This window comes from Mesocricetus auratus, unplaced genomic scaffold, assembly GCF_017639785.1.
Source record: "Mesocricetus auratus isolate SY011 unplaced genomic scaffold, BCM_Maur_2.0 Super-Scaffold_100004, whole genome shotgun sequence".
NCBI classification, from domain to species: Eukaryota; Metazoa; Chordata; class Mammalia; order Rodentia; family Cricetidae; genus Mesocricetus; species Mesocricetus auratus.
The window spans coordinates 58,767,086-58,793,969 of NW_024429189.1; the positions used below are offsets into that span (position 1 = coordinate 58,767,086).

Sequence of the window (26,884 nt, forward strand, 5' to 3'; positions counted from 1 at the left end):
AGCAAATCCCAGCACAGCCAGGGCTACACAGAAACCCTGTCTTGAAAAACGGAAAAGTAGAGGTGAGGGGGAAGGGAATAAGCAGGCGGCGCACTCACCCCACCTCCTCGATGCCTGTGAGCTTGTTTCTTTCCTGCTGTCAGAACCCCTGTCCTGCGGCTTGCCCAGTCATCCTGGCAGACAGCCGTTGGCAAAACTTCAGGAAAGCCTAACCTGCCAGGGTCATCAAGGCTGTTGTCAGAAGGGGCCCCCAAACAGATTCCCAGGTGACAGAATGCCTGTATCCCTGGAAGAGCCACCTCTCAGCTTTGGGTGGGTGCGGCAGAAACCCCGTGACCTTGCTGCTGACATTCCTCAGAAGCCACGTGGCCCCAACTGGCAGGGACAGCTGCAAACAGGGGCTGAACCAGCCCTGTAACCAGGGTGGCGCCCGTTGTCCACCCAGGCCCTGCTCAGCTCCGAGTGTCGCTTTTCCCTCTCAGCGGTCAGTGGGCAACCAGTACTGTGGATCCAACACCATGAGGGTCTAGAGGCACCTAGCCAACCACGGTCTTTCCCTGAGTGGCCAGGCTGTGGGAGGATGGGGCAGGACCAGACAAAGCAACAGATCGAGAAAGGACTGCAGCTGTACCAGTCCAACCAGACGGAGAAGGCGCTGCAGGTGTGGATGAAAGTGCTGGAGAAGGGCTCCGACCTCGTGGGCCGCTTCCGCGTGCTAGGATGCCTGGTCACGGCTCACTCCGAGATGGGCCGCTACAAAGAGATGCTGAAGGTAGACGGACCCTCAGGGGTGCTGTGGGAGGGCCCGGGTGCTGTGAAAGGGTTGGGAACAGGCCTGGCCGGCTCCTAACGCCCAGCCTCCTTGTAGCTTCCTGAGAATCCTCCATCTCACAGGCTAGCGGCTGGGTCTGAGGTTTTCAATCTGCATGAGGCTTAGACAGCTGGGGCCTGGGGCCTCCAGCTTCACTATCTAAGCCACCGAGCCTGAGGTTCTCAGGCATCGGGGCCAGAGACCAGACCTCCAAGCCTAGGTTCTAGTCTGCTGCTTGCTGCCTGGAGGTAAAGGCTCCATATAAGGGTCTGGCTGGTCAGCAGTAGCCTCCAGGTCTGAGGCAGGGGGTAAAAGTGTCTGCAGGTCTGAGCTGCAGTTCAAGCTTATAGGCTAGGCTGTGACAAGCCGGGGAGGATGGATCTGAGGCGGTGGAAGCTCTGAGTCAGAGCTTTAGGGTCTGCTGCTCCGGCTGTGAGGTGGGGCAGGGTGTGGCACCCGAGAGGGTGCAGGTTGAGCCTTGGCTGAGTGTTGTCTGCCTGCTACCCCCGGGGTCAGTTTGCTGTGGTCCAGATTGACACTGCACGGGAGCTGGAGGATGCCGACTTCCTGCTTGAAAGCTACCTGAACCTGGCACGCAGCAATGAGAAACTGTGTGAATTCCACAAGACCATCTCCTACTGCAAGACCTGCCTCGGCCTGCCTGGCACCCGGGCTGGTGCCCAGCTTGGGGGCCAGGTCAGCCTGAGCATGGGCAACGCTTTCCTGGGCCTCAGCCTCTTCCAGAAAGCCCTAGAGAGCTTTGAGAAGGCCCTGCGTTATGCCCACAACAATGACGACACCATGCTGGAGTGCCGGGTCTGCTGCAGCCTGGGCAGCTTCTACGCCCAGGTCAAGGTGGGCCTGGGCCCTATGGGGGAGGAATGGGAGTTTGAGGCTCTCTGAGAGCCTATGGGATGGGGGATGCAGTTCTCACTGTTTGTAATAACTATTCCCTGATTTCCTCAGGCCAATAGTTCTTTTGAGACAGTGCCATCAGCCTTAGCCAACCAGAGAAGGGAACTATCTGACTGGCCCATTCTGCAGATGGTTCCGCAGATGCCATAGGTTTTAAGGTGGCTGTTAAACCTGCCCGTGACCTTATCAGCCTCACATTCATCAGGATGGATGAGTGGTCCTCGGCACCAGCGATGTAGTTACTCATGGAGCTTTTCCATTGCACTACAGGCCACCAGCTCACTGGCATAGTTGTAGAGGCTTCACCTGCCTCCTCCCGGTCCAGCACAAGCCCTGGGAACCTCTGAGGAACCACTCACCTTGCTGGGCACTGTCCTCAGCCCTCCTTTTAGATAGCATTGTGGTGAATGAGAAACAGAAGACTCCAGGGAAGGTAGAGCCATTCAGATCTCCATCTCTCAAATGACCTAGAGACAAAGAAGCCCCTGTGTGAGAACAGGCCATGGGCTCTGTTTCCTGTGTGATCTTCTCTGAACCCTAAGAGGTCTGTTTATAAGTGAGGAAGAACAGGACTCAAAGAAGGGATGTAGAGATTTATTTGTCTAATATCTATTGAGCGGGGTGCTGGAGAGATGAATCAGTGGATCAGTGTTTAAGACCACTCGCTGCTCTTGAAGAGGACCCAGGTTTGTTCCCAATACTGACATGGTGGCTTACAACTGCTTTTAACTACAGTTCCATTCCTCTCCTGACCTGCACCTGCTGCATATAAATACACTCAGGCACACACACACACACACACACACTTAATATCAAATAAATACTTTAAGAAATATTTACTGAGCCGGGCATTGGTGGCGCACGCCTTTAATCCCAGCACTTGGGAGGCAGAGGCAGGCGAATCTCTGTGAGTTCGAGGCCAGCCTGGTCTACAAGAGCTAGTTCCAGGACAGCCTCCAAAGCCACAGAGAAACCCTGTCTCGAAAAACCAAAAAAAAAAAAAAAAAAAAGAAATATTTACTGAGCCAGGCAGTAGTGGCGCACACCTTTAATCCCAGCACTTGGGAGGCAGAGGTAGGTGGATCTCTGTGAGTTCCAGGACAGCCAGGGCTATGCAGAGAAACCCTGTCTCAAAACCAAAAGAAAAACAATTTACTGAGGATCCACTACATCCCAGACACTATTGGACCATGTGTTTGTAGCAACAAAGACAATGGCGGGTCGCTTACAAAGCCCTGTTCTATCTGGATAAGAGCAGTTAACAGTCAGAAAAGTGCTTGTGCATCGTTGAAGAAAGCGGGGCAATACCATGATGTGGGGTCAGAAGGCCTCAGTGAGTGATGGAGGAGGTATGAGCCATGCAGAAATCCCAGGAGTGAACATCAGGCCAAGCTCTGCCAAGAGGAAGGGAGGCCACAGAGCGCCATGGGTGTGTGAGGGAGTGGGAGCCGTGTAGAAGGGTGTTGTGAACTTGCTGGTAGAGTTAGTGATCAAGCGCCTGCAATCACCAGCACTCTAGTGGGGAGGGAGGGAGACTGGGTGTTGTGGAGCCCAGTGTAGCATGCAGCTGTGGGAGATCTTCTTTTTAAGATTTATTTTTATTTTATGTGTGTGGGTATTTTGCCTACGTGTGTATCGGAATACCATGTATGCATTGTTGTGGACACCAGAAGACAGTATTGGATCCCCTGGAACTGAAGCTACAAATGGTTATGAGCTATCATGTGGGTGTCAGAAATCAAAACCAGGTCTTCTGGAAGAGCAGCCTCTCCAGCCCCAAGCTTTGGTGGAATTTCAACTGCTGGCACATGATAAACTCTTTGTTCTCCAAAAAGGGAAGACTCTGTAGAAAAATATAATGATACAGTGAATTCCCATATACCCACCACTTAGATGTACCAATTATTCATATTTTGCTACTTTTGGTTTACACACTTTACTGTTGTATTTAAAAATGCTGATATCAGACTGGGGATGTAGCTCTTTTGGCTACACAGTGTTTTCACAAAATTAGATTCCCAGCGCTGCATAAACCGAGTGTAGTGTGCATGGCTGTGAGCCCAGCACTGAGGAGACAGAGCAAAAAGGATCAGAAGTTGAAGGCCATTCATATTTTTTTTATTTTATTTTATGTGCATTGGTGTAAGGGTGTCAGATCCCCTGGAACTGGAGTTACAGACAGTCGTGAGCTGCCATGTGGGTGCTGGGAATTGAACGTAGGTCCTCTGGAAAAGTAGCAAGTGCTCTTAACTAACTAATCAGCTGTCTCTCCAGCCCCTTGAAGGTCATTCTTAACTGACAAAGAGTTTGAAGATCCCACATGAGATCTGGGGAGGGAGGGAGGGAAATTCTTGTCATCTCACTATTTTTATTCTACTTTTATTTTTTAGACTTAGTTTATTTCCTGTGTAAGAGTGTTTGCCTGCGTGTATGTGCACTATATGTGTTTTTGGTGCCCTATGAGGCCAGAAGAACTTGGAATTACAGATTCCCTGGAACTGGAATTACAGATGGTTGTGAGAGCTGGGAATCCAACCCAAGTCCTTTGCAAAAGCAGCAAGTGTTCTAAACCACTAAGCCATCTCTCCTGCCCAACATCTCATATTTGACCCTGAAATAGTCCTATAGTGTTACACCTCAGATGCTAAGGTATCCTGGCAGTTGGGAGCCAGGGAATACCACAAAGTCACACTGCACACGAACCTCACACAGAAGACTAATTGGGAGGGAAAAATCCAGGAGGGTGGCTGCTTTTGCTCAGGTGAGAATCAGCAGGGAACTGAACAGAAGGCAGAGTTTATATAGAGTTTCTTGGGGACGGAGTTGAACTTTTCAGGGTGAAATATGCATCATGCCTCCTATGGAAGTCTCTGGCCAATGTTGAAAGTGATCTCTAGTTTGTCATGGAGAAAGCAAGCATAGGGATGCTGATTGAGTGTTACAGGGACAAGTGTCTCCTTTTTGCAACCTGGAGTCTCCAGTCCCCACGAGTAGTCTGGTTGAAACATTAAGTATAGGTTTCCTGAACCTTTGAAATCTTACTATAGCAACAGCATAGAAATCGGCAAAGTATTTCATCACCTAAGTCACTTTCTTATATAACCTTTAGAACTTTCTTTAGCTTTCGTCTCCTCAGACCTTTACACACTTTCTTGACCCTCAGAACTTACTAATGCTTTCACCAATAGCCTCTCCTGGGCTGTCCTTAGGAACCTCAGTGCTGCCACACAGTGCCAAGTCTCAGTTGCTCCTGATGACCCTTCATGTCTTTCTAAAACTCATACCACCCAGGTGACTCATACTACAAAGTTCAGCTACCAGCATGAGGTACATTCCTGTATGGGTATATGAAGGCGCAGCTCTAATGCCTTACTAAACAAGCATCCCATTTCTTAAATCTTACTGTAAGCCTTGTTTTATGATTTTTGTTTTCAAAACAGGAATTACCATACAGAAATAGAGAAAACAGCCATGGGGTAAGCCCTGGTGGAGGAGAGGTGGATAGGGGAATGATAGGGAACTAAATCAGTCTTAGCAGCCCGATTTAGAGAAATTTCCTGAAGTGTTTGAATGGGCTGTTGGTTAAAGGCGGGGGGTCTCTTGGACAGTGAATATCCATATGTAAGAGCTACCACAGACAGGTGTAGTTAGGAAGGAACAAAAGAGGAGAGAGAAGTTTAAATATAAAAGATTTTTAGATCATTTGCTTGTACAGTGGAAGAAGTTGCCACCATTGAACAGAGAAAGCAGCTGGGCATCGGTGGTGCACACCTTTAATCCCAGTACTTGGGAGACAGAGGCAGGCGGATCTCTGTGAGTTCGAGGCCAGCCTGGTCTATAAAGTGAGTTCCAGGACAGCCTCCAAAGCCACAGAGAAACCCTGTCTCGAAAAACCCAAAAAAAAAAAAAAAAAAAAAAAAAGCTGACTCTGGAGTTGGGCTATGGCTCCTCTATTCTTGGTTAAAGTTTTCTTCCAATATCATATCATATCATATCAGGAAAGCCACTTGATTATGTGACAGAGAAAGGAGAGCAAAACAAAATAAAGGGGCAGACTACTCACAATAGGGACTATCACACTCGTTGGCTTTGGTTTAACTCTAAAACTTTTAATAGGTTAACAAAAGGGTTAATTGAACCCTTTGATAGTTAAAAACCTATACATAGGTAATCTTATTTTTTTATAATTCATTTAACTTTATTTTATGTGCATTGGTGTGAATGTATCAGATCCCCTGGAACTAGAGTTTCAGACAGTTGTGAGCTGCCATGTGGGTGCTGGGAATTGAACCCCGGTCCTCTGGAAGAGCAGCCAATGCTCTTAACTGCTGAGCCATCTCTCCAGCCCCATAGGTAATCTTAAAGGAAACATGTGACTTGCTGCCACCTTAGCTGCTGTCCCCACATCAAGATGGAGGCAGCCATGTGGTTAACAGTCATCTTTGCTAGCATTGGAAAGGACAGATTTTGCCATGTGACCTCATTACCTCTTGATTAAAAACAATTACATGGACTGGGTGTTGGTGGCGCACGCCTTTAATCCCAGCCCTCGGGAGGCAGAGGCAGGCAGATCTTTGTGAGTTCAAAACCAGCCAGGCTGGTCTTCAGAGCTAGTTCCAGGACAGACTACAGACTCCAAAGCCACAGAGAAACCCTATCTCAAAAACAAAACAAAACAAAGCAAAAAACCCCAAAACAAAGAAAAAGACCATGGTATAAGCCAACCCAGGAAAAAATAACTCCTCCTAGCTATGGAGCCCAAACTAGATGACTCCTCCACTCTCTCTGATCACACTAACTGGCCTCAACGCACAGTCCCTTCTCCTTCTCTTCAGTCTCTCTGTCTTTCCTTCTCTCTCCTCAGTGACAGGCTGCCCATCCAGTCATCACTGAAGGAGTCCTAACCAGGACCCTGAATGGAGTTATAATATCCCACGGGGCATCCTTTCTAGGGATTACTTTGTAACTTGCTTACTGGCTAGTCTTTATAAGGCCACTCTCTCGTACCCTATACTTGTGGTTAAGACGACAGAACAGACCACTTGGTTCAGGATCTCCAACATCAGCTCTGCCGTGGTTCCCCTTCATCCCAGAGTACGCAACCCCTATACTCTCCTCTCCACCATCTCCTCAGAGGCCTCCCATTTCTCTGTCCTAGACCTCAGATGCCTTCTTTTCCATACCTCTAGATTCCCAGGCACAAAATACCTTTGCCTTTACTTGGACTGACCTGGAATATCTTTCCATCCAACTCCTCTGGACTGTCCTGCTCCAGAGCTTCCAGGACAGCCCACATCTATTTGGTGAGGGTCTAGCCTCTGGTTTACTCTGTCTCTTCCTAAATCCAAGCTTATACAATACATAGCCGGTCTTCTCCTTTGCAGGCCACCCCTGTAAATTAGACAGGTTGACACCTTTACCTTATTAAACTTTCTGTCCAGCCAGGGATGGATACAGGGTCTCACCCTCTAAGGTCCAGCCATCTACCCCCAGGTTATTTATCTGGGATTGGCTATTACTCCAACTCATAAGGTCATTATCCTAGATAGAAAGCACAGTCCCAACAACCAAGGACAAAATTCTATCCTTAAGGATGGCCAGCCTCTCACGCTCCTGGATCCCTTCTCTATTCTTGCCTGGCAGCTGTAGGAGGTGGCCCTTAGTCCTCACATGACCCCTCCCTTCTTGGCACCTATTACCATGCCATTTTGTAAGCTCCAACAGGCCCTCTTCCAGGCTCCAACCCTGGACTTCACTTCCCTTCTCTCTCCAGGTTACAGAAAAGGGGGGGGTGCCCTTGGGTTCCTGAGTCACCAACTGGGAAGTTCCTTTGTGCCCATTACATACTTATCAAAAAACAGAGCATATTGTTCAAGGATGGGTACCTTGCCTGTGTGTGTGCTCTGGCCACAGCCCAGCTTCTTACACATGAATAAGGACAGTTCCTTCAGGACACTCACTACTGTCTTCTCACCAACTATTCCATCTCCTAACATACAAGAGTCTCCAAACACTACCCCCTTCCAGAGTCCTCTCTCTTTAGGTAGCACTGTACCATGGCCAGGCCACAACGTTTCAAACTGACTCACTGCTGAGCTGACTCTCTTAAGGTGTGAGTGCCCCTCTATCATTTGTTTCTACTGGCTTCTGTCACACACCATATTTGATTCCAAATTCTCGAGCCCACCTCATCAACTGATTCCACCCTCCACCTGCCCTATCCATGCATCTCTCCTCCCTTACTCTGTGAGTGTCTGTGACTGATAAAGGTTGTCCTCTGACCACACTGAGTTATAAAATATAACAAATTTAACAGAAAAAAGGAATAAAGAAAAAGCAGGACACAGATCTCTCACACTCAACATTCTTACCCAAGATGTGTGAGCTCATCTTACCAAACTTCACTGGAGGTGAAGGAGGGTGTCTCAGAACTCAAGGAAACACAAAAAATGAGATGCAACATTCTACACAGCAGTTAACCCGCTTTCTTCAATGTGTCATGTCTATTCAGAGACATAAAGACACAGTAAGTGTAGCTCTGGTTGCATTTTGCTTTCAACAAGCTAAGGGTAAGGGAGGAATGTAAATACAGACAGGGAACTCAGATTTAGCTGCCTTCTGAGATTATGAGAACATTGGTGTGTATGAGAACAGTTACTGTTTTTCAGATTTTAGTGATGCATATTGTGTAAGCCCCTTGAGGCACGTCAGTTGCTAGGCCCCTCCCCTGAGACCGACAACTGCCAGGCCCCACCCATAGAACAACTGCCTTAACATCTGGTCCCTGCCCCTGCCTACAGAGTAGAAAGCTCAAGCTCGGAACTTGAAATTCCCACTCCAGAAATCTTCACCCTGAAAAGTTCCATTCCCATCCCCAAGAAACTCTATATAAACCTTGCCTTTTGTTCAGTTCAATGCTGCTTCTCCCCTGAGCAGAGGCAGTCACCCTCCTGATTTCTTTCCTGTGATAAATCTCATGTGAGGTTTGTTGTACAGTGTAACTTCGTGGCATTCCCTGGCCCCCGACTGCCAGAATACCTTTCCATCTGAGCTATAATGCCTACATTTGATGCCAGCACCCAGGATAGACTCTCCTAGTCTTGTGCTTGTCCTCAGGGGCCTAAACTGCACTGGGACCCTACCCCTCATCCCCAGTCCACCGGAACAGACACATCTAGCGGATCACTGACTGCTCAGCACCCATCCACCAATGGTGATTAGATAAGTTTCCCTTTTGGTCCGTGTAAACATTTCCGTGAGTCCAAGGAAGTGACCACTGAGTTCAGCGTCCCCCTGGTACTCTTGGAGGCGGAGGCACGCCCAGTCACAGTCTTTAAGGCTATGGCTGGCCCTCTACACCTGACTCCATCACTTGGAGCTGCAATCCTGCCGTTTCCTTAGACCCAATGGGGCTGTGGTGCCCCTTGCTGCCCTCTTCTCCCTACTCCCTTCAGAGCTGCCTGTAATCCCACAGCTCCTCTAGGCTCTCATGGCTTTTGTGAGGACATTCTCAAAATTCCCTGTGGATGAGATATCCCCCACCCCCACCCCCGTTTTACAGCTTGGTTTTCATGCTTGCCTGCTCGCTTCTGGTCTCTACGGAAGCCCAGGTACCAGGCGCCAAGTTTCTCCTCTGGCTTAGCCAAGCTAAGCTCCTGGCCCCCGTTTAGTGTGGTGATTACCCACGGAATGGCTTGGCCCCTGTTTCTGGTACTCCCTGAGTCCTGGAGATGCCTACAGGCTACAGTGACATTTCCCTTCGCCTCTCTCCCTACCAGAACAGTGTCTCCCATACCCTCTCATTCTCCCCTAGGTTGCCTCTTAGAAAACCTCCAGCCTCTACACCTGGCACAAAACATGAGGGGCCCTATATTTATCCGCTTTTGCAATCAAGTTTGACCTCAGTACCCCTTAGACAATCAATCCAAAGGGAAGCCCAATGGCGCCATAGATCCTAATATTACTTGGGACCTTTACAAATATTGTGAGCAATGGGAAATGGAGAGAGATTCCCCATTCACTTGTTTCTCTTTTCCTGCTTCAAGCTGTTTTTGTCTGCTCTTCCCCACCCCCCATCGTGTAAATGACTTTGTAACTTGCTTACTGGCCTGTCTTTTAAGTTACCAGTTGATGGATCTGTAAGGTTGTTCCCAGGAGCCTGACTGAGCAGGAGAAGGAGAACGCAAAGGAGGAGGCCAGTGACAACACGCAGTCTGCACACACTCGTCACTCGTCACTGGCTGGTGCATGGCAGTCCCCTCCTGCAGTGCCCTCTGTCTGTAGCCAAAGTTCAGAAATCTCTGAGCCTATTTCCTTCTCAGCTTTCTGGATCCTGTTTTATAAGAATTTAGCTGTGTTTTAGCTATGAGTGGGCATAGACTGTTGTTTTATGCTGTCCTATTTCAATTAAAAGCTGACTCCAGGGCTCCAACTCAGGTTGTCAGGCTTGGTTGAAAGCACCTTCATTCACTAAGCTATCCACCTGCCTAAGCCCTTCTTTTTATACTGTGTGAAGCTGTGGGGCTGGAGAGGTAACTACCCTGGAAAAGTGCTTGCTATGCAAGCCTGAGGACCTAAATCAACTTTTAGAACCCATGTGAAGCTGGCCGGTGGTGGTGCACACCTTTAATCCCAGCACTCGGGAGACAGAGGCAGGCGGATCTCTCTGAGTTCCAGACCAGCCTGGTCTATAAGAGCTAGTTCCAGGACAGTCTTCAAAGCCACAGAGAAACCCTGTCTCCGAAAACCAAAAAAAGAAAAAAGAAAAAAAAAAAGAACCCATGTGAAAAAGCCTCTGTGTGTTGAGGGTGGAGACAAGCATGATCTATGGGGACCACTGCCCCCCAAAAAAAGGAAGTCAAATGAGACCAAGGAACTGTTGTAGAAAATCCTTTTGTACACTGAAGATTTGTCACTGTGATTGGTTTAATAAGAAGCTGACAGGGTGGTAGCTGGACAGGAAGTTAGGAGGGAAAGTCAGTCTGAGAATGAAGGGAAGAAGGATGGAGTGAGAAGGGTTGACAGCCAGATGCAGAATGAGTTGGATCCACGAAATGGGATGCAGGTCAAAGCCATAAGCAGGGCAGCACATAGATTAATAGAAATGGGTTAAGTTGTAAGAGCTAGTTAGTAATAAGCTTGAGCTATCAGATGGGCATTTATAATTCATATTCAGCCTCTGAGTCAGTTATTTGGGACCAGGCAGTCAGAAAAGGAAATGTGAAAAGGAACAATATGTGAGGGTGACAGTTGACAGTACACACACACACACACACACACACCAAATATTGAAGAAAAATAGTAATCTGCTGAAAAAAAATACAAAATTAGAATTGTGATGGATGCCTTTAATCCCAGATCTCTGTGAGTTTAGGGCTAGCCTGGTTTACATAGTGAGTTTCATGATAGCCATAGCTGTAGAATGAGACCCTGTCTCAAAGAAAAAGAACAAAAACCAAGAATAAAAAGTAAGCCATGTAGCCATGTGCAGGGCGGTACTGGCACACGCCTTTAAGCCCAGCACTTGGGAGGCAGAACCAAGTGGATCTCTCTGAGTTTGAGGCCAGTCTGGAGTTCCAGGATGGCCAGGGCAACTCAGAGAAACCTTGTCTAAAAAAACAAAAAAAAAAACAAAACAAAAACATAAAAATAAAATTAAAAAAGAAAGAAGAAAAGCTATGGACGACTGTTAAGATGACTCAGCACCGACTGCTCTTTCTGACCTTGGATTCAATTCCCAGCTCACAACTGTCTGTAACTCCAGTTCCAGAGGTGTCCCACACACCCAGCCTCCAGAGGCACTCATGCTTGTGGTGTAAGACACACATTTGGCAAAGCAGCTGTACACATCAAATAAATAAGTGAATCTTAAGGGGGAAAGGCTTAGGCGGCTGGGAGGCACCCTGTTGGTAGAGTACTTGCCTAGTGTGCCCCGCTTGGGGTCCCCAGCCCTACATAGGCCTATTAGCGTGGTTCAGGGAGTGACAGTGAGTAGGTCCTCCTGCCTTCAAGGCTGAAGTTGCCCTATTCACACCCAGCTTGTTTACCCAGCCTCAGACTGAGTTGTAGCACTTTCCCTCATGGTTTCAGAGTCCCTAGGTGTTGCCAGAGTCCATAGTTACATGTGAATGCTGTGAAATACTGACACCCTTGTCTTCATTGATTAGCAGCAATTTCTTTTTCCTATGAGCCATTTTCTTCATCAGCGAGGGCTACGTGTTACTCTGAGGTGCAGCTCCAATGTAAACACGAGGGCTTCCCTGCTTCCCTTCAGTTAGCTTTCAGAGCAAGGGCATCACAGCTGTGGTCAGGGCATTCCGACTTCTGCCTTCTTTTTTTGGCATATTGCTGTGAAATCAGAGTCATTTTTTTTCCTCCTAGTGCCGGGGGCGTGAAATCCAGAACCTTCCATTATGGTAGACAAGTCTCCCACAGAGCTATATCCACAACCTTGCATTGTTAGTTTTTGATGTTTGAATTCTCTTTTTTAAATTTAGTGTGGTGTGTGTGTGTGTGTGTGTGTGTGTGTGTGTGTGTGTGTGTGTACATTACTGAGCCATCTCCCAGCCCTGTTTGTATTTTGTTTGTTTGTTTGTTTTTTGCTTTTTGCTGTTTTGAGACAGGGTTTCTCTGTGTAGCTCTGGATGTCCTGGAACTCATTCTGTAGACTAGGTTGGCCTTGAACTCAGAGATCCTGACTCGGCCTCCTGAATGCTGGGATTAAAGGCGAGCGCCACTGCCTGGCTTGTATTATCTTAACTTTGCCCAATAGAAGCCCCTCCAACCTTGACCCCATACAAGTGTTGTATTTACTTTCTGTTTATTTGACACAATAAAGAGCCACAGTCTCATTCTGAACATCCTTTTGGGCTAGGTGTGAAACCTGCTGTTCCCTCAGGTTCTCTTCAGCAGACAATGGTGTTTGAAGTCTAGATGGGTCCCAAGGCATTCACCGCTGTCTGTGCTGCTGAACCTTTACAGGTGCCAGAACAACTGGAGTTCATAGTGTTTAGGAGTTGCTTTCCACCGATTGTAAACTCAATCCTTCTTTCTCAAAGATAGAAAATGTTGGTCCATTTATTTGATTGGTTGGTTGGTTAAGTACAGGGTCTCATGTATCCAGATTGACCTCACATTCCACACATAGCCAAAGCTGGCCTTGAACTCCTGATTCTCCTGCCTCCACTTTCTGGGAGCTGGGTTGCCAAATGAGTTAGGTTGTAAGTGAGGTGAGAACTGTCAGGACATATTTGTGTGTAGGAGATGATTCGGTAGAGACTTAATGATGTAGACGTAAGGGCTGGGGCCTGGGGTTGGTTCCCATGGTTGTAGGGCAGATGTGGTTAAGAGTGGGCAGGGCCCTCCTCTGAGCTCCTCCTTTCCCGATGAGTGGGAGGCAAGGGTGTTGGCTCTTTATGGGGGTTGCTTTTGTGGGTTTGAGGGGGAAGCATTCAGAAGGGTTTCATGGGAGCGCCAAGCCTGTTCCGATGTTCTCTGGTGCTGATGCTGACGGAACTGTCTCAGGCCTGAGGAGCTGCTGCCCCTGAGAGCTCTGATAAACCTCTCCCTGTGTGGCTCTGCAGCCTAGAGGCCCATCTGGGACTGGATGAGAGGGGAAGCCAGCTGTGTTTTTGCTTTTTCATCCAATGAAGAAATATGTATTGGGCATCATACAGCAACAATCCCATGAGGCCATGCCTGTGCCCTGGCTCCCCCTTCTGCCTGGATGATGCTTACCACTGGAGGCCAGAATGAATGAATGAGCTGGCTGTGGTCACGGTGATGCATCTCTGTGACCCCAGTACTCAGGAAGCATAATGGGGAGGACTACAAGTTTGCAGCTAGACTGAGCAACATTTAAAAAAATGGGGCTCCCTGGCTGTCAGAGAACCCAGGTCTGGAGCCCTGAGTTTAGGACAATTCCTACCACTCAGTGTGTCCCCCTCCTGTTCTGTGTCGCTGCAGGATTATGAGAAAGCCCTGTTCTTTCCCTGCAAGGCTGCAGAGCTTGTCAACGACTATGGCAAAGGCTGGAGCCTCAAGTATCGGGCCATGAGCCAGTACCACATGGCTGTGGCCTACCGCCTGCTAGGCCACCTGGGCAGCGCCATGGAGTGTTGTGAGGTGGGGAAGCTGTGAAGCATGCAGGTGTCGGGGTGGGAGGACCTCAGGCTCAGGACACTGGGCCCCTCCACAGAATCACACACACACACCTTGCCATTAGCCACCGAAGAGACTATTTCCATCACAAATTCTGCCCCAGAACTTATTCCCTTCCAGTCCATCTTCAGGGCAAGGAGCCTCCCTGTCCCCGGCAGCCTCTGGGGGGGCTTGAAAATGAAAATATGAGTGCTAGGATGTAACTCAGTTGGTAGAGTGTTTCCCTAAGGTTCACAAGGCCCTGGGTTCAGCCAGATGGCGGTAGCAGCAGCGGAGCACGCCTTTAATCTCAGTACTCAGGAGGCAGAGGCAAGCGGATCTCTCAGCCTGGTCTACAGAGTGAGTTCCAGGACACCCAGGACTACACAGAGAAACCCTGTCTCAAAACAGCAAAGCCCTGGGCTCAATCTATAGTCCTACGTAAAACCCAGCATTTGGAAGGTGGAGAAGAATCAGAAGTTCAAGACCTAACTGGGCTATATGAGTCTGTCTTTTAAAAAAATAATGTATTTATTTTCATTTTATTTGCATCAGTATTTTGCCTGCATGTATATCTTGTTTGAGGGTGTCAGACCCCGGAGTTACAAACAGTTGTGAGCTGCCATGTGAGTGCTGGGAATTGAACCCAGGTCCTCTGGAAGAACAGCCAGTGCTCTTAACCTCTGAGCCACCTCTCCAGCCCCTATAAGTCTGTCTTTTAAAAAAAGAAAAAACAAAAGAGAAAGAGAGAGAGGGACAGTCTTGAAGATCCCCCACTCAGGCTCAAATCCCATTGCTTCTTCCTCTGGTCCCAATAAAGATGCTTCTTTCTGAGCCTGTTTCCATCAGACAGTACTGTGATCTTAGTGCTTCAGACAGTACTGTGACCTTAGTGGTTCAGACAGTACTATGATCTTAGTGGTTCTCATAGAACCACTAAGGTTCAACTGCAACAATGTATTAGTTTCTGAGGATGTGGTAACGCTAGCTGTCCCATCTGAGGGGCTGCTGGGTATAGGATACCCCATAGTAGATGACATCAGCTTGCCTGAGGGACCAGCCTCCCTTGCAGGAGTCCATGAAGATCGCCCTGCAGCATGGGGACCGACCACTGCAGGCACTCTGTCTGCTCTGCTTTGCTGATATTCACCGAAGCCGTGGGGACCTGGAGGTGAGACCACCGGGATGAGGTGGGGGGTCTTGGGCCTGGATCACCCCAATCCAACCCTGCCTGGCTTTGCAGACAGCCTTCCCTAGGTACGACTCTGCTATGAGCATTATGACGGAGATTGGAAACCGCCTGGGGCAGGTCCATGTGCTGCTGGGCGTGGCCAAGTGCTGGATGGCCAGGAAGGTGTTAGACAAGGTGAGGCCAGGCCCTTTCCTGTAGCTAAAGCTCTCTCTGGTGCTCCCAATTTGGGACTACTTGACCAACATTGGGGGTATGACTGGGCTTGTCCGCTTTATTGAACATCTGCCTGAGTGTTTTCATGAGGCCCAGGCATTCCCAGTAATTTTCTACTCTCAAAGAAGGCCCATGCCTTGCCCAGGAACCCACAGTTTATGGAGGGCCAAAGCTGGGATTCTTTTTTTGTTTGTTTGGTTTTTGTTTTTCGAGACAGAGTTTCTCTGTATTGTTTTGGAGGCTGTCCTGGAACTCGCTCTGTAGACCAGGCTGGCCTCGAACTCACAGAGATCTGCCTGCCTCTGCCTCCCGAGTGCTGGGATTAAAGCCTTTAATCTGTGAGTTCGAGGCCAGGCTGGACCGACAGCCTCCAAAACGATACAGAGAAACCCTGTCTCGTAAAACCAAAAAAAAAAAAAAGGCATGTGCCACCAACGTCCGGCTCAAAGCTGGGATTCTTTTTTTTTTTTTTTTTTTCGAGACAGGGTTTCTCTATGGCTTTGGAGGCTGTCCTGGAATTCGCTTGGTAGTCCAGGCTGCTCTCGAATTTACAGAGATCCGCCTGCCTCTGCCTCCCGAGTGCTGGGATTAAAGGCGTGCGCCACCAACGCCCGGCCAAAGCTGGGATTCTTAAATACCCTTCTACTATCTCACAACATTCTATGAGGCAGTCATGTTCTACCCATTGTGTCTGCAGAAACTAAGGCAGGATATAATCTGCTCACACAGTCTCTCCTGCCTTCTTACAGGGCAATGGCTCCATCCATTTCCCTCCCCAAGCCCACTTCCCTTTTCTTTGCTATGAGTCAAGGTAGTCAGACTGCCTACAACTCTGACCTCTGCTCACCTTCCAGGCTTTGGATGCCATTGAGAAAGCCCAGGACCTGGCTGAAGAGGTTGGAAATAAGGTTAGACATGACTGTCTCCTGGGTCTGGGATTGAGAACCAAAGGAGGAAAGTTAGGGGTGGCAGCTCACACCTGTAATCGCACCACTCGGTGAAAGAAACAGGATAATCAGAGCTCAAGGTTGTCCTTGGCTACATAGTGAGTTGGAAGCCAGCTTGGGACTCATGAGACCCAGCTAGGGCCCCGAGCTCCTGACCAGCTGGAAGGTACTTGCAGCCATCTTAACCCCCTGTATCTCCAGCTTCCTCCCAGGGAATATTTCTGGGACTGTGCAGACATTCTGTAGCTTGGAAAAGCACTGAGTAGCCTCTTTATTCTTCATTTAAACCTGTAACGGGCTGGAGATGGCTGAGTGGTTAAGAGCTACCTGATATTCTGGAGGACCTGAATTCGGGTCTCAGCACTCACATGGCAGTTCACAGCATCTGTAACTTCAGTTCCATGGGTTAGCCATCTTTCCCATGGGCACAAGGCATGCACATGGCACACATACATATATGCAAGCAAAAATACTTGCACACATTTTTTTATTTTATTTGGTTTTTCGAGACAGGGTTTTTCTGTAGCTTTGGAGGCTGTCCTGGAACTCACTTTGTAGACCAGGCTGGCCTCGAACTCACAGAGATCCGCCTGCCTCTGCCTCCCGAGTGCTGGGATTAAAGGCGTGCGCCACCAACGCCCGGCTCTTGCACACATTTTAAAAATGAGCTAGGCATTGGTGGCACATACCTTTAGTCCCAGCACTCAGGAGGCATGGAGGCAGGCAGATCTACAAAGTAAGTTCTAGGACAGTCAATTCTGTTACACAGAGAAACCCTGTCTCAAAAAACAACAACAACCAAAAAAAAAATCTTAAAAATAAAAGCAAAATGCCAACCCTAACAATGTCCTCTACTCCTCAAGAGCTTGGTACTTTGTATCAAGGACTGGGTATCCTCATAGATACTGGCTGCAGTCTTCCCTGTGAGTGATCTCATGGGATAGATGAAGCCCTAGCCGCCCTCCCCCCAGGTACCAGCTGCTGTGTCTTAATGTTAAAGGCCATAGTATAAGTAGCTTCTTCAGATGTCTCAGCTGTATCCAGATCTTAACTCCTTGGAGAAAGCTTAGAGCTTCCCAAAGTCTTCCAGAAAACATGCATCTCTGTAGGCTCTGGTGTGCAGCCCAACTAAGATTTTGAAGTATGTTTGCATTGGGCTGGACCACAGTCTGCTCACATTTATCCGGGCTATCACACTGTCAGAAATGAGTACTCAGTAACAATAAGGAAGCAAATTAGTTCTTGTAGAGGCAACGCAGCAGCAGGTTTGGTCAATAAAATCCTTCAGAAACTTGGTAGGGTGGGGGGCATACCTCCTCCAGCACTTGGGAGGTGGCGGCAGAAAGATTAGGAGTTCTAGGTTAGCCACGACTATATAGTTTGAGGCCAGTCAAAGCTGTATATGTGAGACCCTATCTCAAGACAAAACGGGGGGGGGTCCCACGTTCTCGTCTCTCATCTCACCCACTCTGCCCAAAGGGAATCCAAGGCTCGGAGTAGGCAGGGTGTTTCTCCCAGACCCCACAGCAAGGCGGGGGTGTGACAGAACAGCACCTTCCTAGTCCTGCGGTCTGTCTAGCCTCTCACGGGGTCTGTCCCCACCATCTGTCCCCACCGTCTTAGCTGAGCCAGCTCAAGCTGCACTGTCTGAGTGAGAGCATCTACCGCAGCAAAGGGTTGCAGCGGGAGCTGCGCGCGCACGTAGTGAGGTTCCACGAGTGTGTGGAGGAGACTGAGCTCTACTGCGGCCTGTGTGGTGAGTCCATCGGGGAGAAGAACAGCCGGCTGCAGGCCCTGCCCTGCTCCCACATCTTTCACCTCAGGTGAGGCCTTCGCTGGGTGGGCACGACCCCCGATCACACTATTAATGTTAAGGGGAAACTCCTGGGTGCCTTCCTGGGCCTTGGTGTGTTCTAAGAACTTCCCTCCAGCCTCAGGAGGGGAGTTGTTCTTGCCATCGTGCCAAGGGGAACTCAGAGAGACCCCTTCCAGGACCAGGCTTGCCTTGGGGTGGCAGGAGATGCCAACTTGGCCCTAGCCTGGAAGCCTCTGGTGCAGGGCAAGCGGGAAGGGAGCGGGAGGCCCCGAGAGCCTTATTTGCCACTGCATAGCCACCCTGGACTGGAAGGGAGGAAGACACAAGCCAGAGCCTGGACAAAGTCTGGCTTGGGTGAGTGCACAGAGCCCTCTGCCTCCACAGATGTCTGCAGAACAACGGCCCTCGGAGTTGCCCCAACTGCCGCCGCTCCTCCATGAAGCCAGGCTTTGTGTGACCTCTGGCCATCTTGGGCTTCCCCACACCTCCCCTGGCGTCTTCTCCATCAAGCTACCCTGGTGAAATCCCAGGGTAGCGCCGAAGCCTCCTTTGCCAACTCAGGGCTCGGGTCTGCCTGCTGCTGCTCTGGGCCTAGCTCCCCTCCCCTGCCTCTTTGTACTTCGTTCTTTATAGAAAAATAAAATGTTTGTACCTGGTGCCAGTGGTTTTGGCTTTCCTTCCTCATGTGGACTTCCCTCGACACAAGCCTCACTACATACTCTGTTCGAGACCCTCCAGCCATCCACCTTCTTAGCAACTCGGTTACCATAAGAACTGGAGCTAGGGGTGGGGCTCATGAGCTCTTCCTCCTCCATCCTTGCTGGATTTTTCCCTGGCTTGATCTTGTGCAGGTCTTGGACAGGTAACCACAGCTGCCGTAAGTGTGTGAGTGCAGTGGCACTCTCTTGTCAGAATACAAGTGTTTCTGGCCACCACAAGAGGCAAAGTCTCTCACTGGGACCTGGAATTTACCAGATCAGCTAGGCTGGCTGCCTTACTAGCAAGCCCTAGGCACCTGCCTGTCTCCCTCCCCAGTTTTGTATTCGGATGCTGTGAACGAACTCAGGTCCTCATGCTCGCTCAACCATCCCCATGTTTATATAAAGACGGGTTGACCAGCCAGCGGTGGTGGCACACACCTTTCATCCCAGCACTCAGAAGGTAGGAGCAGGTGAATCTCTTGTTAGCTTGAGGCTAACCTGGTCTACAGAGCTAGTTCTAGGACAGCCAAGGCTACACAAGGAGCCCTGTCTCAGAAAACAAAAATAAAACAGAAAGAGCATTGGCACAGTAGGTAAGCATATTTTTTTGTTTTGTTTTGTTTTTTCGAGACAGGGTTTCTCTGTGGCTTTGGAGGCTGTCCTGGAACTCACTTGGTAGTCCAGGCTGGTCTCGAACTCACAGAGATCCGCCTGCCTCTGCCTCCCGAGTGCTGGGATTAAAGGCGTGCGCCACCAATGCCCGGCAGTAGGTAAGCATATTAAGGAAGCCATTTTCTCACTGCTAGATTACAAATATAAAAGAATTAGAAATACAAAAATAAGCTGGGTGTTGGTGGTGGACGCCTTTAATCCCAACCCTTGGGAGGCAGAGGCAGGCAGATCTCTGAGTTCGAGGCCAGTCTGGTCTACAAAGGGAGTTCCAGGACAGCCTCCAAAGCCACAGGGAAACCCTGTCTTGAAAAACAAAACAAAACAAGAAAAAAAAAAAGAAATACAAATATAGGAGGAGATGCAGTAGTGTTAAATTGGATTTCATATTCAACAGTGTAAACTCCTAGATTTCAGAAAATATAGCTAGGGGCTGGAGAGAGCACATACTGCTCATGCAGAGAACCAGAATTTGGTTCTTAGTGCCGACACTGGGCAGCTCACAGGCCTGTGTGTTCGAGGCCGGGCTGGACCGACAGCCTCCAAAACAATACAGAGAAACCCTGTCTTGTAAAACCAAAAAAAAAAAAAATAGTCTAGATGGCTGTGTGTGCATCCAGCAGCCTGGAGCACTGACATCCAATAGTAGGGGGACATGTTTAGCACCAAATCTTGACTTCTAAATACCATGCTCCTAAATCAAACTAGGTTCTTTGGGGGGGGACAACCTGTTCTAGGCCTGGACCATGGAAAGTACATGGTAGGACTGGAATCTATTATTCTGGAAAATGAAGGGAACTGAACGGGAGATGAGACTAGCTCAGAAGGACATATGAGCCAATTGGAAGGGCTCTCAAAGCCCACTGGTGGTGATGAATTAGCACAGACCTTCCGTCACACAATACAAAGGAATGGTGGTTATTTTGTTTTATTTCATTTTGGGTTTTGTTTGTTTTGGTGGTTTTTGTTGTTGCTGTTTTTTGTTTTTCAAGACAAGGTTTCTCTGTGTAACAGCTCTGACTGTCCTGGAACTCGATTTGTAGACCAGGCTGGTCTTGAACTCACAGAGATCCGCCTGCCTCTGCCTCCTGAGTGCTGGGATTAAAGGTGTGCACCACCGCCACCCAGCTGGGAATGGCATTGCAAACAACCACAATTTTTTTTGCTTACAGCTTTGGAGACATAAATGCTGAAGTGACAGGATATTCAAGACGCTGCCTTATCACTGGGTGCTTATATAATCCTTTGTCTTTGCTCCAGAGGAGTGGCATTCTCCCTTTCTTTTTCCTATAAAGGCACTAATCGAATTGTGAGTGCCCCACCCCATTTAACTCCAACTACTCTATCCCTAAATGCCATCACACCAGGCGCTAGGACCTCAACACAAGTGTTTTGAGAGGCACAAAAGTTCTGTCCACAGAACTTTAGAGTGGGGTGGTGGTGGCACGTGCCATCAATCCTAGCACTCAGGAGGCAGAGGCAGGTGGATCTCTGTGACTTCAAAACCAGCCTGGTCTACAAGAGCTAGTTTCAGGACAGCCTCCAAAGCCACAGAGAAACCCTGTTTCAAAAAACAAAAAGGAAAGAAAGAAAGAAAGGTTAGTAGAATATCTACAGTTTCCAAGTTCTTCCTCATAAAATGGGTATTAATGTATTTATTTTTACATTTACTTAGTACATATACATGCCTCTTTGTATGTGAAATGTTAGATTGGCCCAAGTACCTGCTTAAGAGAGAACCAGTGACGCCTTTAATCCCAGCACTTGGGAGGCAGAGGTAGGTGGATCTCTGTGAGTTCGAGACCAGCCTGCACTACCAAGCGAGTTCCAGGACAGCCTCCAAAGCCACAGAGAAACCCTGTCTCGAAAAAACAAAAAAAAAAAAAAAAACAAAAAAGAGAGAGAGAGAGAGAGAGAACCAGTGCCTTCAAGGAGATAAAAACTATTTTCTGTGTGTCTCAGGAATGAGATCCAATACTATTATCCTAATGCCCAGAGGTTTCCTCAAGAATTTCTGTTTACAGCCAGGCGGTGGTATCACACACCTTTAATCCCAGCATTTGGGAGGAAGAGGCAGGCGGATCTATGTGATTTGAGGCCAGCCTGGTCAACAGAGTGAGCTCCATTGCACAGGCTTCAAAACTACACAGAGAGATTCTGTCTTGGGGAGGGGGTCTCTGTCTACAACAGTTTATTTGCAGCATTTCCCACCCCTGCTGCTGCTCTCCTGCCACCCCTGCCCCAACTTAAAACCATCCTCTAAAAACCCAACCTCACTTTTGCGGGGCTGCTCTCATCTCTCAGAGACAGCCTCGGAGTTTGGACCTCAATAAAGCCTTGTCTTCTGTCTTCAGTGTGGTGTGGTGGTCGTTCTGTCCTGTAAGTCTTACACATGGAGGACAACTTAAAGGAGTCAGTGCTCTGCTTCCATCATGTGGGGCCTGGGGACGAGACTGAGGTCATCAGCAAGTGCCTTTACCTGATGAGCAATCTCGCCCCTTGCATATTTTTTTTTTACCTCACTCGTCCCACTCTCCTGTCACCTCCCATCTGCTCCTTAGAGAGGGTACGACCTTCCCTAGGAAGTCTACTAAGTCTGTCCCATCATCGGTTGAGGCAGGACCACGGTACCTCCCCACCCCACACATCCCTGTGTCTAGGCTGAGCAAGGTGTCTCTCCATATAGAATGGGCTCCGCTAAGTCAGTTTGTGCATTAGTGTTAGATCTTAGACCCACTGCAAGTTTCACCATTGTCACCTACATTAAGGAAGTCTGGTTCAGTCTTATGCAGGTTCCTCCTTTGTCAGACTCTCCCTCCATCAGGTCAGCTGATTCTGTGGGTTTCCCCATCATCGTCTTGACTCCTTTGTTCATATTATCGCTCCTCCCTCACTTCAATTGTACTCCAGGGGCTTGGCACATTGGTTAGTTGTGGATTTCTGCATCTGCTTCCATCTGTTTCTGGAAGAGGGTTCTAGCTTCGTTAAGGTTATGGAGTGTAGGCTGGGTATCTTTTGCTTTATGTCTGGTATCCACTTATGAGTGAATAAATACTATAATTGTCTTTCTGGTTTTGGGTTACCTCACTCAGGATGGTTTTCTTCTAATTCTATCCATTTGTCTACGAATTTTGGGATGCCATTGTTTCTTACTGCTGAGTAGTAATCCATTGTGTAAATGTACCACATTTTCTTTATCTGTTCTTCACTTGAGGGGCATTTAGGTTGTTTCCAAGATCTGGTTATTACAAATAACGTTGCTATGAACATAGTTGAGCAAATGTCCTTGTGGTGTGAATGTGCCTCCTTTGGGAATGTGTCCAAAAGTGGTATTGCAGGTCTTGAGGTAGGTTGATTCCTAATTTTCTGAGAAATCATACTGATTTCCACAGCAGCTGTACAAGTTTGCATGCCCACCAGCAATGGAGGAGTGTTCCCCCTTCTCCACATCCTCTCCATCATAAGCTGTCATTGGTGTTTTTGATCTTGGGCATTCTGATCAGTGTAAGATGGAATCTCAGAATGGTTTTCATTTGTGTTTCCCTGATGACTAAGGATGTTGAGCATTTCTTTAGTTGTCTCTCAGCCATTTGAGATTGTTCTGTTGATAATTCTCTGTTTAGATCTGTACCCTATTTTTTAATTGGGTTATTTGGTAGTTTGATGTCTAGTTTCTTGAGTTCTTTGTATATATTGGAGATGAGCCTTCTGTCAGTTGTGGGGTTGGTGAAGATCTTTTCCCATTCTGTAGGGAGCCATTTTGTCTTGTTGACTGTGTTCTTTGCTTTACAGAAGCTTCTCAGTTTCAGGAGGTCCCAGTTATTAATTGTTGCTCTCAGTGTCTGTGCTACTGGAGTTATGTTCAGGAAGAAGGAAGATTAGAATGGCACTGCCTCCCCAACCATACACGACTCATCCAGCAGTGTGCAAAGGACCGGAAAAGAGGAATGCCGTGCCGACACTTGCTCTCTATGTTTTTTTCTTGTCAGCTGGTTTCTTTCATACTCCACCTCTTAAACTATGCTGACTTTATTTAATCCTGTTTGCAGTATTCAAGCAGAAAGCTCTTGGATTAAAGGTATGTGCTAGGGTTTTGTCACACAACAACTAGAAACAGGTTTTCCAGTAAATAATGTAATCTCAGCATTCACAGTGTGATCTAATATCCAGTGATTCCCCCAGGATCTGTCTGTCTGCCCACTCTCAGATCCTCCCTAGTTATAGGCACACACTGTGGCGACTTTTTATATGGGCACTGGAGGATCCAAACACAAGTCCCCGTGCTTGCATGATATTCATTTTATCCACTGAGCTATCTCCCGAGCTCTTCCCCCCACCCATTTTTTTCTCCTCTCTAATTTGAGACAAACTTTTGCTACAACTTTCAGGCTGGCCTCAAACTCCTGGCCCTGTTTGAAGTCAATAGGCCCAGTTCTGACAGTGACTCACTGAATGACCCTGGGTTCACCCAGCCCTCTGGGCCTGTGTGCTTATCTCAGATTGGCAATAAGCTGTCCACAGGACAGAATCACATGCTGCTGATAGGTGCTTTATCTGAAAGGTCAACTGCAAGTGCTGATACCCAAATTTCAAGACAACCATTGCACAAATAGCCCCCAAAATCAGACAGCATATGATGTCTTGACTGTTTTTTTAAAGCTTATTTTGTTATAAGTGTTAAATAGTGTTCTGCCTGTACCCCTACAGCCAGAAGAGGGCACCAGATATCATTATAGATGGTTGTGAGCTACCTTATGGTTGCTGGGAATTAAACTCAAGACCTCTGGAAGAACAGCCAGTGTTCTTAACCTCTGGGCCATCTTTCCAGACCGGTATCTTGACTTTTAATATAAGCTATGTGACTTCCATCAAGATAACACAGGAGCACAGGATTCATCTCAAACTAGTGAGAGATCCTCTTTCGTAACAGGCACAAGCACAACAAATCAGTTTCATGTTGTTCAAAGGAGAGGCTGGAGGGATGGTTCATGATTAAGAATACTTGCTGCTTTTGCTAAGGACTGGGTTTGGTTCCCAGTGCCATACGACTGCTTACACCATCTGTAACTGTTGTTCCAGGGGGATCTGATGCCCTCTTCTGGCCTTCTTGGGCACTGGATGCATGAGGTACACAGACATACACATAGGCAAAAACCAACCGCATACTCATAAATAAATCTTCAAAGGAGATCTACCCTGCTCACCAAGGTCACCGTGAAGACATAAAATAAGCGCTGTAGACCTGAGTCCTGCTCTTAACTACACAGGCAGTGTCAATGGACATGGCTGTAAGTCAATGGAAATCTTTATTAGCCAAGCACTGCACTGGGTGTTCGGGATCCCAGTGTAGCGCTGAGACTTTCTCAGGGTGCGATTTTAAGCACAAAAAACATGTTCTGTGTTGACATACTATAATTAACTAGAACATTTAACCAGAAGCAGAACTACAGAAGCTAAAAAGCAAGGTTAGCACATTTAGAGACTTCCCCCAAACTATATGGACTTTGATGGATTAGGCTTTGTTTTAGTTTGCAGGTGGTGCCGTCTGTGTGCTGACTTGTACAGCCTGAATGGCATCTCCATCCTGGAGTCAGTTGTGGTTTTTTTTGTTTGTTTGTTTGTTTTTAAGTTTTTTGAAATAAGGTTTCTTTTTTTTTTTTTTTTTTTGGTTTTTTGAGACAGGGTTTCTCTGTGGCTTTGGAGGCTGTCCTGGAACTCGCTTGGTAGTCCAGGCTGGTCTCGAATTCACAGAGATCCGCCTGCCTCTGCCTCCCGAGTGCTGGGATTAAAGGCATGCGCCACCAATGCCCGGCTTTTTTTTTTTTTTCCTTTTTTTGAGACAGGATTTCTCTGTGTATCTTTGGAGCCTGTCCTCACGCTTGATCTGTAACTCATACTGTACCGTGGCTGGCCCCAGATATACAGCAATCTTTCTGCCTTAGCTTCCCAGAAGCTAGACTTATAGGCATGTGCCATCATTCTTGGCAGTTTCTCCTTCTGTTTATTTGTTGTTGTTTTTGAGACAGGGTATCCTCTGTGTAACCCTGGTTGTTCTGAACTCACTCTATAGACAAAGCTGGGCTCAATCTCAGAGATCCACCTGCCTCTGCCTCCCAAGCACTGTCCAGCTTGGCAGTTTCATTTTGAAAAGACTTATTTATTTAATGTATGTGTGCAGGTGCCTATGTGATTTATGTGTACCATATATGTTCAGTGTCTGAAGAAGCCAGAGGAAGCAGTTAGATCCCTCAAAATTGGAGTTGCAGGTCATTGTAAGCTGCCTAGCATAGAACTCCTTGAGTGTACCATGCTGGTCTCCTACTCAGACAGAGATCCACCTTCCTCTGTCATCCTAGGTTTCAGGGCCTGTGCCAGTTCTCTATGGCACAGCCAATTTCTCTATGCTATGCAGTGGAGATACAGCTCAGTGGGTAAACCGCTTACTTTCACAGTATTGGGAACATAAGGCCTGAGATCTGATCTCCATCACCGATGTAAATACCAACCCACACTCGGGAGACAAAAGAATCTCAGGCCAATTGATTTAGCTATGCATCTCCACTCACACTCCCCCTACACACGCGCGCGCGCGCGCACACACACACACACACACAGGATAAAACAGTAATTTAAAAAACTTTGTTTCGGGTTGGAGAGATGGCTCAGCGGTTAAGAGCACTGGCTGTTCTTCCAGAGGTCCTGAGTTCAATTCCCAGCAACCACATGGTGGCTCACAACCACCTTGAATGAGATCTGGTGCCCTCTGCTGGCCTGCAGGCATAAGGCTGTATACGCAATAAATAAAATATTTAAAAAAATAAATAAAAAACTTTGTTTCACTTCAGTAATGGGGGCGGTGCAGGTTGTACACAGCTGTAAGAGCTGGGCGGTGGTGGCGTACGCCTTGAATCCCAGCACTCGGGAGGCAGAGGCAGGCGGATCTCTGTGAGGCCGGGCTGGTCAGACAGCCTCCAAAACAATGCAGAGAAACCCTGTCTCGTAAAAACCAAAAAAAGAAAAAAAAGAACGTGGCGTAAGTCGGCATGGCATTCCTCTTTTCTGGTCCTTTGCACACGGCTAGATGTGTCGTTTATGGTTGGGGAGGCAGTGCCATTTTACTAATTTTTCTTCTTTCTTTTGTTTTTTTATTTCGAGACACGATTTCCCCTGTGTAGTCCTGGCTGTTCTGGAACTCACTCTGTAACACAGGCTGCTCTCGAGATCCGCCTGCCTCTGCCTCCCGAGTGCTGGGACTAAAGGAGAACGCTTCTATGCAGGGCATTTTACAAATCTTCCAATTCCAAGTTGACCCAGATCCTAAGACTGAACATGATGAGCCTCCGCAAAGCCTTTTCAGCTACCCTCCAAGTTAAAACTGCATTTCCCGAAAGACCCCGCGACTCCCGCCTTGCTCCTGCCTCTTCCGGTTGCGCACCAGGCCCCGCTCTGTTACGCGCATCCGCCTATAGCAACCCACCTATC

At 48.0% G+C, this 26,884-nt stretch overlaps 1 protein-coding gene across 4 annotated transcripts; it reads left to right on the plus strand.

Moving 5' to 3' along the window:
* The first annotated feature begins 180 nt into the window (after positions 1-180).
* On the plus strand, positions 181-18,688 carry Rapsn (receptor associated protein of the synapse). Of its 4 annotated transcripts, none has more exons than XM_040745749.1 (8): positions 181-772; positions 1,328-1,666; positions 13,691-13,849; positions 14,937-15,035; positions 15,108-15,230; positions 16,124-16,177; positions 17,840-17,972; positions 18,417-18,688. In XM_040745749.1, the coding sequence occupies exons 1-8, from the start codon at positions 581-583 to the stop codon at positions 18,470-18,472; spliced, it is 1,155 nt and encodes a 384-aa protein (XP_040601683.1). In that variant the 5' UTR covers positions 181-580; the 3' UTR covers positions 18,473-18,688. The 4 variants fall into 4 exon arrangements, with proteins under 4 accessions (XP_040601683.1, XP_021087665.1, XP_021087668.1 ...); XM_005064945.4 differs by having other exon boundaries at positions 203-772; positions 17,840-18,039; XM_021232006.2 differs by lacking the exon at positions 16,124-16,177 and having other exon boundaries at positions 188-772; positions 17,840-18,039.
* Positions 18,689-26,884: the final 8,196 nt, after the last annotated feature.